The following is an 11,014-nucleotide window of genomic DNA, read 5'->3' as shown; positions in this document are numbered from 1 at the left end:
TAAGCCAGCCTCAGAGGTGACGGTCCTAGTCAGCTGACACACAATTTGGTTATTTTAGGAACTCTGCTGCTTGACTGAAGGCTCCCTCCTCTCCCCCAGAGGAGAGCCAGCTCTCCTCCCCCCACTCCAGGGAGCTGAATCATGGCAGGACCAGGGATGGCCAGGCACATCGCCACTTTTTCCTATGTACTGCTATTCTTGGCAGCAGGAGAGGTCACTGAGACAGCTGTCCTGGCCATGTTGCACAATCCTGGGCATCACTGAGCTATTCCTAATGCTGTGAAACCAGGACCCTGCCTGCAAGGCTAACACTGAGCACCACTTCATCCAAAGGCAGCTGTATTCCTCCTCACCCAAAACCAGGAATGGCCGAGGTGTTCTCTCTGCACTTAGCACACATCACACGACAAACAGTTATTATATCATGCTTTTAATACAAACTTAAAAAAATCTGGAACAATAGAAACTGTACAGATTTGATCAACCTTTTTGTGGGGTTTTTTTGTTTGTTTTTAACTAAATCTCTAGACACACCAATATCCCGTTCCAAAATATTGCACAACATTCTGAATACAAAACTCTGATTGTATTCCTCCTTCGCTAAAGAAAAAAAAAAGAAGAAAAAAAAAAAGAAAAAGACAGCAACCCCCTGGTTCCCCATCTCAGTAGTCCCCTTCTCCAAAAAAACCCCAAGCAGAGCACAGGCAGAAACCCTCCACTCGGAGATATACAGACTTCTGTCCTCTTTCACTCCTCTCCCACAAGGCAACTGTCGATTCACTCCTCGGAGAGGGGCAGGAGGAAAGGGAGGCTGAGTGGGGAGAAAGGAATCTTCACCACTTCTTTTTTTTTTTAAAGTTTTTTCCTGAAAAAATATTTTTTTCTCTCCTCTTTTTTAAGAAAAAATCTTGAAAAGAAAAAAATTACATTTTTTTACGTTAGAAATATACATATATTATATATACCTCTTACATTTTACAAATGTAGCAAATTATTCAATACAAACAGACATCAACAAAAAGAACATAAACCCATAAAAAATAAAAGTTAAAAAAAAAATCTTCTCTCTTCTCTTCCTAAGAAACCAGGTAAATTAGTGCAGGTTTTTAAAAAATAAAATTGAAGCTGAACGCCTACATCCAAGACTAGAAAAGACCTGAAAAGGCCATTAGTTTCCATTGCTGCCTGATGCTGGAGGAACATTTCTGAAGCACACTTTTTTCCTTTTAAGATGCAAAGAGGTTGGTCCCTCTTCTTTTCCTCCTTCCACTCACACCACTATTTTTAAAGCAGGTATAATACGTGTGGCAGGGCAAAGCAGCATCAAAGCTTCACACACACATAAGCAAGTGGACAGGGGACATCCCCACTTTTTCCCTCCCTCCCTCCCTGTGCTGGAGGAGAGCACGCTGTCTCACGGCAGCAGCTCGCAGGTGGCTTTGCCAGATGTGGGGACAGTCGGGGGCAACTGGACCGGGTCCTGCCATCAGGGGCTGAACACCCCTCAGAGTCCAGTGCAACATGTGGGGTGGCACCCAGCAGCACCCTGTTGGGGAGAAGGACTCCATGGCAGTGGTAGCATCCATTAAAAGCAGTGGGTTCAAAGGAAAGAAAAAAGGGGAACACAACAGCTGGGCCACTCCTCATCAACTTGTCCTAGTCTGGAAACCTGCAGGGTTGAGGTTGTGGGCACCAGCTTTGGGGAAACTGGCTGGGCTCTGCTCTCCTCACCCACCTGCTGCATTGGTCATAGCTCAAGAGCAAGCAACCCATGCTGGGCACAAGGTCAGGACCCTGCACCCCATCAGCCATCGAGGGGAAGGGTACACTGGAAACTCCTGGGAGAGCTCTGGGCAAAGACAGTCTCCCTGGGACAGCCCATTACCCTCTGCAAATGCTCAGAGGCAACACAACTACAAAAGGGCTGGAAGTGCCTCCATCTCAGGGAAGGGAGCAGAAAAGCACATGGTCAAGCTCATCTCACCTGAAACAGAGATTTCTTGAAAGAGCACACTGGTTCCACAAGTGCAGGAGGAGTGGATTTCAGACTGTGCCCCAAGAAGCATCATTAAAAGAAAACCAAACCTCAAGTTTGGGAAGCAGCAAAAGCTTATTTTTCATTTAAACTGAGAACTTCAAAGACTGCAGTTTCATCATCTCCATCTCTCTCCTCTTTGCACACTTCCATGCTCACACAGCAGCCTCCAAGGAAACCTCCCTTCCCACCAAAAAAGCCTCCATCCTTCCTGGGAATGAAGCAGTCCTCCTTTGGCTTTCTGTGAAGGTGGGTCTTGGAGTCCTCGACACAGAAGGGATCAAGCTGAACAGCCACTATTGCCTGACTGCCACACATCATCCTGGAGAAAGGTGCAGAGTCCCATATCCCATCCCTGCTGTGAAGAGGCACCATACATTCACACACTGAGACAACCACTTGCCTTTCGAGAGCCCATCCCAGCTCTGCCCTAAGCTTGCTGCTGTCCATGCTGATGTGATCAGGCTGGAATGAGGAACTTATGATAGGTGCTGCCTTTTCTCACTGGATCAACCACCTCCTCATGCTTCTCCAGAAAGGCAAGGGAAGGGATTTAGTCACGTGCATACGTGGCTGAAAGCATAAACCCTTATGCTACCACTCAAGACAGCAGCTTCAACAACATCACCCGATCTTCTTGAAAAGTTATGCTGCCTCACTAAATAAAAGAAATTTCCTCTCTCAGACAAGATGATGAATTCACAGCAGATAATGAGAACTCTGACCTCAGAGGCCACCTCAAGGGGATGCTGGCCCCTGCTGCTGGGGAGAACATCTGGGAAGTGGGGGAAGGATCCAAGCGGGGTCCAGCTGGTTCAGTGCCACCTCCTCCAAGCCACAGAGAGAGGCAGGTGGTGATTCTACACCACAGGGGCTGTCATCCAGACTGACTGGGCAGCCCTGAGAGAGCATAAAAAAGGCCCTCTTGCTCAGGTACAGAAAGGTCCAATAACCAGAGCCACAAAGCTCAAAGCACTGTCCCTCTGTAGCCACAACTGGAAGTGCAGATGAGGAAGGGAGCAGGAAGAAGCCATTTCACAGTAATGCTCTGCCCTGACTGTGATATGCTGCGAGATGGTCAAGGAGAAGAGTTAGTGCTTTTCAGCACACAGAACAGCTGATGCCAGCTTGGGCTAGAGCCACAACAGCACAATGGTCTGCGCCGTGGGCACAGGCAATGTTCTCTGTATACACAGAAAAAGCAAGCTCACCCACCCATCCTGGCTAGCACACAACAAGACTATGTGTGTCCCCACCAACACTGACTCATCCTCTTCTTGTCCCTCCTCCAGCACGGTGGTATGAAGACGACATCCCTACACCCAGGTAGAAGGACCCTGTGTCCAGTGTGGGGCAGGGGGTGGTGCAGGGAATCAGGAGCATTGTGACCTACAGTTGCACCAGTCCTGGGCTGGGGTGGGGGAAGAGGGCACACAAACCAAAAAAAAGCCCAAGACTCATTTTAAGGAGTAAAAAAGTGAGTAGGAAAAAAGCACAGGTACTGAGTTAAAAAACAATTCAGTGCTTCAGGAGCGTTACCAGCACAGCGCAACAACACTGAGCTCTCTCTTTTCCCCAAGAACCTATATTTGTAAGGTTTTAATATTTTCTGTATATTTCTATTTTTCTTTTCTCTCCCTCTTGTTTGTTTGTTTTGTTCTTGTTTCCCCCCTCCCTCCCTGCCCCAAAATACTCTCCTTCCGTTGTATTCAGTTGGCCAGGACGACGGGCTGGAACGACTGGCTAGGATACTGCATGGCATTCAGGTTGTAGCTGAGTCCTTCCACGAAGGGAGACTTCTCCAAAAAGAGGCTATTGGTGCTGCCACTGAAGACCTGAGCCATATCAAAGGTACCACCTGTGCTGGCGTTGAACTGCGACGCTGGCGGGATGCTGCTGGCCTGGCTCTCACTGGCAACACCATCGAAGAAGAGACTGCTGGCTCCCGGCGAGGCGCCGCTGTAAACGAACTCCTTGGCGTTGGGGGAGAGCTGTGACTGCGGGGCTTGGCTCCCAGCGCTCCCGACGAAGTTCAGAGAGTGCATCGACAGGGAGAGGCCCTTGTGCTTCAGCAGGTTGGTGGTGGGAGACCTGACCATTCTGGGCTGCTGCACAGCCCCTGCTCCACCGCCGCCTCCTCCGGCTCCCCCACCCTTCTTCATCTTGGTGGAGCCGAACTTGGTGGCAGCGAAGGTGGCAGTGGTGAAAGTGATGGGCTGCGCAGAGCGAGGGATGAAGGTGGGGCTGGGTGACTGGCCAAAGGAGGGGGACGGAGAGTTGGACAGCGAGTTGTCCTGGCTGCCGATAGGGACAAATACCTGGGCGTCGGGGTTGAAGCTGCTCTTGATTTCTTTGTCCAGCTCTGTGGCACTGCAGCCCTCACTGTCATCTAGGTAGAGAACCTTAACAGAGCCCTTCTCACCGATCTGGTAGGAAACCTCAAAAGGATCAATCCAGACACTCAGCTCTTCTGGCACGTTGGCACGCACATCCTCCACAGCCAGCCCACTCCGCTTGGCCGCCAGCTCCACCACGGGATCCACCGTCTCCCCTATATGAACACAGCGATAGCCAGATCCCTTCAGAGGTTTCTCTGGGTACCAGTGACCCTCATATTTCTTCTTCAGCAGGCGCTCTAGCTCCTCACCAAACAGGTCTGCCCGCCTCCGAGGAAGCTTGTTGTACAGGTATGAGATGATGAAGTTAAGAGCAACTTTGATCTCCAGATGCATACTCTCTTCCCAGCAAGCAAGTCAGGGCAGTGTATTAAAAGTGACAAAATGACAGAAACATAGACAAGTTTTGACTCCAAAGAGACCTAGGGAAAGAGAGAAAAGGATGGATGAACACTAGAGCACACAACAACTCTCCCCCTGTTGAGATAAATAACCGCGCCTTTTCGTGAACAAAGCAGAACGAGCAGTTTGCACAAATACTAACAAGAAGTAATGCTCTCTAGGAGAGTCACCACAAATCCACTGATCCTCAAAACAGAGGGATGCTGGTAAGGGGAACTCTCCCTGCTCCTCTTTCAGAAGAAATAAGGGCGTAGCCACTAGCTGTATGCAAGTACGTCCATCACACTCACCTCACTGCCAAGCACCGCTGCTGCAACCCAGCAGGGCACTGTCTGCTCTGGCAGCACACCTAGCACGCCTCTCCTGCCCTGGCACTCAGCTGCTTCCAGCAGGGCTCACCTGCACCAGCCTCTCCAGAGCACAAGAGCAGCACCTGAACAGCCTCGTGACTCGCTCAGCAGCTTTGTGCAGAGACCTGCTCACACTCAGGACAGCGGGGCCAGCCTCTCCTCCGGGAGGCCGGGTGGGTGCCGGGTGCCACGTCCTGCTGGCACAAGGGACGAGAAGGAGCGAGGGAGGGTGCCGGGGCACCAGCTGCCAGCCCGTGTTTACTATCCCCTTGACTAGCAGGCACATCTCTCATTAAGTGTAGCCAGTTGAGACTCTGCCTAGCTACAAGCATAAAATCTCAGTTCAAGTCTGCTGAGTGGGGAGAGTGGGGCAGTAAACGTGTGTAGGATCACAAAAGACAAAGATGCCAACAGCCTGTGCAATACAGTTCACATCGTTTATCCCTGCACAGAGGGAAGATGAGCTCTGCCAGGATCAGATACCTACTTAATAAAAACTGAAATTGCTTGCCAAAGATTGAAATAATCCTCCCTCCTCTCTCTCTCTGCCTTGTGAGGCAATCTCTGAAATGGAGAGAACCCACAAAAGCACAATGCAAAACCACAACACTCAACTCTCCCATTACACATAGATTTGCAAACAATGTTTGTCTGGGTACAAAAAACCCAAAACCAGGTATGTCAGCATACACTCGGTCACTCATCCAAGGAAGATGAATCTCACAGATATTTTAAGAGGAAGCACACTTCCAGTAGCCTCCACACCTCTCCAGGGGAAAGAAGAATATCCAGTTTTTAATTGGCAGCTTAGTCAGAGGCTGCTCTGTCTTCAGCTGCCCTCACCTTGCTCAAAGAGACACGCTGTGTTCAACCATCTTCCTAAAATGGGCTTTAGGGATATTCCTGTACAGCACTTGAGCCAATGTTTATGATGTGTGACAATTATTTGGGGGTGGGGATGAAGTACAAACATATATAGTTAGCATTCCCCTGAAAAATCCCAGCAGTACAACCAGGTATCCACGCTGGCCTAAGTCAGCAGCAGTTAAAACACTGACCAGACTTGTTTGCTTGGTCTAGTTTAGTGGACAGGAAGGATCAAATAATTTTGAAGAAGCCCTCAAATATTTTAAAGCTTTACTGAAAAATAAAAAGGATGCAGACTCTATGCTTTTTCTGTACTACTCCACGTTCACAGAGGCTTAGCTTTAGGAAGATGGTAACCAGAAACAGATCCCCCACCTCTGATCTGCCAAGGAAGCAGTTCTGGAAGGAACCCCCTTTGGGTTTGACTCAGCAACATAAAAACACACAGGAACAAGGGAGTGGAAAAGAAGTCTTTCCTTTAAAAGTAGCTTTAGGGAATTACTGTAATGTAACAAACTTTGGTAGGTCACTGCAACCTGACCAAATCCAAGTAAGAACACCAAAGAAATAAGCAACCACAGTTTTTCTAGGAACAGTTAAGGAGAAGTCATTTCCAGAAGGCAAAAGTCTTGGCACAATGACAGAGCCTTTTCTACAAAAATTAAGTATGAAGCAAACCCCTAAAGAGAACATCTAAACCCTAACAAAAGCTTGTATAGACTATACTACCTCAAGGGAGGATTACATGGAGCTCTCTAACTTCGTTGGCTGTGAGATGTTCAAAAGAGAGGACACCTTGGGATCCCAGCAAGTTAAGCAGGAAGAGAACAGCCCGTTTGTAAGTCTTTTATCTTGTGATAAATTCTAATCCAGAACCAAAATCTATTAAGAGATCAGATAAGACTGGGAAATGAACAGTGGCCAAAATTTGTTAACATCCTATCTGCTATAAAAATGTATCAATATACATTGAGGACCCCAGTTCCACATCAACTTTTTGCAGAAACCTGTCAGGAGGTACAATTATACATCATCTCCTTTTTTTCTTTTCTCCAGTTTTCCTAAAAAGAGAATACTTTGTACCTTGGTTATGAAAAAGGTAAGTTAATTAGCTTAATAACACCAACAGCTGCCAAGGTAGAGGCATTTAACTGATACCTGCCAAAGGCAAAAAGAAGTCACTGGTTTCTCAGGTTGTTGACATGGCAAGATGAGCTCCAGTAGGATCCCCTCAAGCTACTGCACTGAAATGTCATAAAATAATTAAAACAAAAAATGTAAGAAATCCCAAACCCACTGAAATCCAACTGAAGAAGCATGGCTCTGAGAGAAAAAACTACTGAATATCAATTGTAAGAGACATTCTGAGCGGTCTTCCATAAAGGCCCGCATTTCCAAACTAAAGGCTTACTGTACGTCGAGGTGCTGGCAGGGAACAAAGAGCTGTTTCTGTGCTCTGCGAGGGAAGGCGAGATCCCCCTCAGACTCCCCGTTTATCGGTGCGCTGAAGGGGTGAGGCCAGGCCATCACTTACAACAGAGAAGAGCGAACACGGAACGATTCCCTCTCCTCCCGGCTACACCAACACGGTGGGTGACCTTGCGGGTATCCCACTTCGACTCCCGACCGAGGCCCGGCCCAGCCCAGGCCGGCCGCCGCCTCGGCACTTAACAGAGGGCAGTCCTGGCGGCCGGCGCTCCCCGGCCGGGCACACCCGCCTGCAACGAGAGCGCCCTTCCCCGCGCCCCGCCAAGGGCGGCGGACCGGCTCCCCCGCCAGCCGAGCGGCCCCGCGGGACGGGCCCCGCCGCCCCTCCGTGCCCGGCACGCCGGGAGCTGTAGTCCTCGCCCCCCTCCCCGCCCCGCGACCTACTTCTGCCCGGACTGCGGCTCCCGGCGCGCCCCGCGCCCGGCCCGCCGCGGCCCCCGCCGGGGCAGGGCGCAAAATTTTCCAGCGCACATGCGCGCTGGGGCCCGCCCGCCCTCCGCGGCGCTGCCCACGGCCGGGAACACGCCCCGCGGCCCGGGACCGCCGGGCAGCCGCCCCCTTCTCCCCTTCCCCTCCCCTCCCTCCCTCTCGGCAGGGATGGGCGGGCGCGTCCCCACCCCACAGCTGCTTCCCCCCCACGGCTGCGGGACGGAGTCCGGAGGCCAAAGCCCAGTAACCTTCCGTCCCTCTCCCCCGCCCCCCGCTGCTGTCCCCTTCGCCCCAGTGGGGCACGCGAGGTCGGCAAACAAGGTTCCCAACAGAGCGGGGCGGATGGATGGGGATCTGTCAGCAAGGGCGAGCTCCCGGCCCCGCACAGCCAGCGGGGCATCGCAGACCGGGGTGTCCGGGAGAAATGGGGGGAGGCGAGCAGGGGGGTAGCCCAGCCCAGCCCCGACAGCGCCTTTGTTGTCGCCGGGCTTCTCCCCCTCGGACCTCGTCGTGCACGAAAGGGAACACGCCGGCGACATGCCCCTTTCCCGGGAGCCCAGGGCACCCACCACCGCCCTTGGGCCCAGGCTGCCTTTTTTGGGGCTGCTGGGGCTGGGGCTGAGCCGCATCCCCCCCCCCTCCCCTCAAACTAGGCTCTAGAGAACAAAATGGTGAACTGGGGCACTGCAAAGCGTCCCCGACCCAGTGACTTTCACCCCCATTCTTCTCCCTTGAAGCCCCATTAATGCCCCCGGGGACCATAGCCGCACAGTGACTCCACGGAGGGGCAAATCGCTGTCCCTGGTGGGGAGGGGGACGATGAGTCCCCTCAGACCGAGCTCACAAAGAGGACGCGCGCTGGAGGGGTCCCAGCCCAAGAGGGGGTGTGGGGGAGAAAAGCAGCCCCGGCCCCACTTACTTCGTTCTCGGATCCAGGGCCGGCGGCTGCTGGCGGCTGTCGCGGGGGCCGAGGGCGCTGCCGGCAGGTCTCGTCTCTGCTCTGCCCCGTCTCGTCCGTCCCCTCCCTCCCTTGTCCCCGACGGCGCGGGGCGGGCCCGGTGCTGTGGTGCGGATGCCGCTGCTGCGCCCCCAGAGCCGCCCGCGCCCTGGCCCCGAGTGAGCCAACTCAGGGCAAACTTTCACCCTTAGCAACCTCCCGGCGCACGGATCCGCTCCCGCCCCGCGTGATGCGGCACGGGGGGCGGGCCGGGACTACTTCCCCCTCCCGTCGCCGTCCGCAGCGCCCCGGGATGGACGGGGGGGCCGGTCCGGCGGAGCCTCCGCTGCTGCCCCCCCGGAACCGGGAGTATCCCGGATCCGAGCTCCAGGGAAGGAGGGAAGGGGCCGCGGCCTTAGCGGGGATTGACCTGAGGACTTCGCCAAGCGGCTTAGCCTAAGGCGACGGGGGGCTGGGAGCGGAGTCGAACGGAGCGGGGACAGACGGGACCGGCCGGCGCGGTCCCCGCCCCCGCGCACCGCGGGGACGGTTCGAGCCCCGGCTCAGCGACAAGGCCAGCCCCGGGACTGCCCAGGGGACAGCTCTCTGACACCCCCAGCACGTCTGCGAACACCCCGTGGTGCAGCCCCCCGCCCCACTACAGCGGAGGAGCTCGGGGAGCCGTGCCCACGGGCAATCCCGGCTCCCTCCATCTTTGCGAACCCCTCGGGATCCCCGGTCCCCGATGCGGACGGGGAGCCCGCGGCACTGCGAGCGCATCTCCCCGGGGAGCAACGGGGCAAGGCCAAACGGGGCGGGCTGGTGTCACCGCGGGGAGTACAGGAGCGGCACCGCCACCTCCGCGGCCCCGAGACGGGGACGGAGGCCCCCCCCCCGGCACGCGCTCCCGCCTCCCGGACTACTTCGTCTCCGCACGCCTGTGTCCCTCCGCCTCCAACAGAGCAGGGCCGGCCCCGCCGCGGCGGAGACGAGAGACCCGCAAGGTGCGCGAGCGCCGGCCGTGCTAAAAATAACTGCGGCGTGTTAGCAACAGCCTTCCCATTGGCTGGCCAGCCCCGGCGGCGCCTTCGGATTGGAGCGCTGCCTCGGCCAGTGAGCCGAAGGGGGTGTGCGCCGCGGGTGCTGCCGGGAGATGTAGTCACCGGGGCGGCCGCGGCCTGCCCCCGTCACGGTGCTCCCCCCGCACCGCGGGGCGCTCGCGGGGTCGGGCAGGGCTCGGGGTCACAGGCTGCCCCGGGGAAGGACAACCACGGTCACAGCCATCCCCGGGCCGATGGCGGCACCTCCACCGGCAGAGGCTGAGCTGCACCACCCACCGGCAAGCTGAAGGCGCTCTCAGCCGGCACACAAACGGACCCGCGCCCTTTATTTGAAAGCAGAGCCATTGCTAGTTCCAGGAAAATGGAGAAAATGCCTACAGGCATGCCCAGGCCGTGTGTGTTACAGTCCAAGGTCACGCCACCTTTCACACACACCACTTGCAAAGGCTGTTTGCTGTCCACACTTACAGCAACTTTTGACCCAAGGAACACTGAACTGGTGGAAGGGACACCCAGACCGGTGTTTCCAGGCTCTCCCAGCCACGTGTCCTGCATCTTCCTCAGTGCTGACACAAGCAGAGGGTGACACAGGCATTACCACAGTCCCTGTTGCAGCAGGGGTAGCTGGCCTGGCAACCATCTCCGAAGTGCAAAAATACAAAGTTCATCTCTTGCCCTATTTCCACAATAGCCCTCAGCCTTCTTCTGGGTTTGGTTTGTCCTCCTCTCTCGTTCAGGAACGCTTTACCTCAGGTACTGCCTTTGCCACAGAGGAGCATTTCTTTTGAGGCCAGCCAACACCATGTGTTAAGAAATCCATTAATGTTCCTTCCCAACCACAGCAGCCAGCCTTGCTCATTTTCCCACTGATTACAGAAAAAAACCCAACCAATAACTTTTGAAGTTGTTTTATTTTCTGCAGGGAAAGAGAAGAGGAAGATTTATGAGAGCTATTATGAGCAGCCTTATTTTCGTCACTCCTATTTTAAAAGGAATTTACTTACAAAAGAACACCTCTTTTTTTTGTTTTTTCTTTTTTTTTCAATTAT

General features: G+C 54.1%; 1 protein-coding gene across 2 annotated transcripts; it reads right to left on the bottom strand.

The window, feature by feature from the left end:
- Nucleotides 1-414: 414 nt before the first annotated feature.
- Nucleotides 415-9,334, bottom strand: TOB2 (transducer of ERBB2, 2). Of its 2 annotated transcripts, none has more exons than XM_039725383.1 (2): nucleotides 8,887-9,334; nucleotides 415-4,853 (listed from the first exon to the last, which is right to left on the bottom strand). In XM_039725383.1, exon 2 carries the CDS (start codon nucleotides 4,765-4,767, stop codon nucleotides 3,745-3,747), a length of 1,023 nt encoding a protein of 340 aa, XP_039581317.1. In that variant the 5' UTR covers nucleotides 4,768-4,853; nucleotides 8,887-9,334; the 3' UTR covers nucleotides 415-3,744. The 2 variants fall into 2 exon arrangements, with proteins under 2 accessions (XP_039581317.1, XP_039581318.1); XM_039725384.1 differs by lacking the exon at nucleotides 8,887-9,334 and adding an exon at nucleotides 7,585-7,715.
- Between the last annotated feature and the right edge of the window lie 1,680 nt (nucleotides 9,335-11,014).

Source organism: Passer montanus, unplaced genomic scaffold (genome assembly GCF_014805655.1).
Source record: "Passer montanus isolate IOZ18808 unplaced genomic scaffold, ASM1480565v1 scaffold55, whole genome shotgun sequence".
NCBI classification, from domain to species: Eukaryota; Metazoa; Chordata; class Aves; order Passeriformes; family Passeridae; genus Passer; species Passer montanus.
The sequence above is the reverse complement of the archived record's forward strand: the minus strand, read 5'-3'. Positions and strand labels throughout refer to the sequence as shown.

Bases quoted from the DNA above. Each gene is read 5' to 3' on its own strand.
- TOB2 (XM_039725383.1), bottom strand. From the start codon at position 4,767: ATGCATCTGGAGATCAAAGTTGCTCTTAACTTCATCATCTCATACCTG.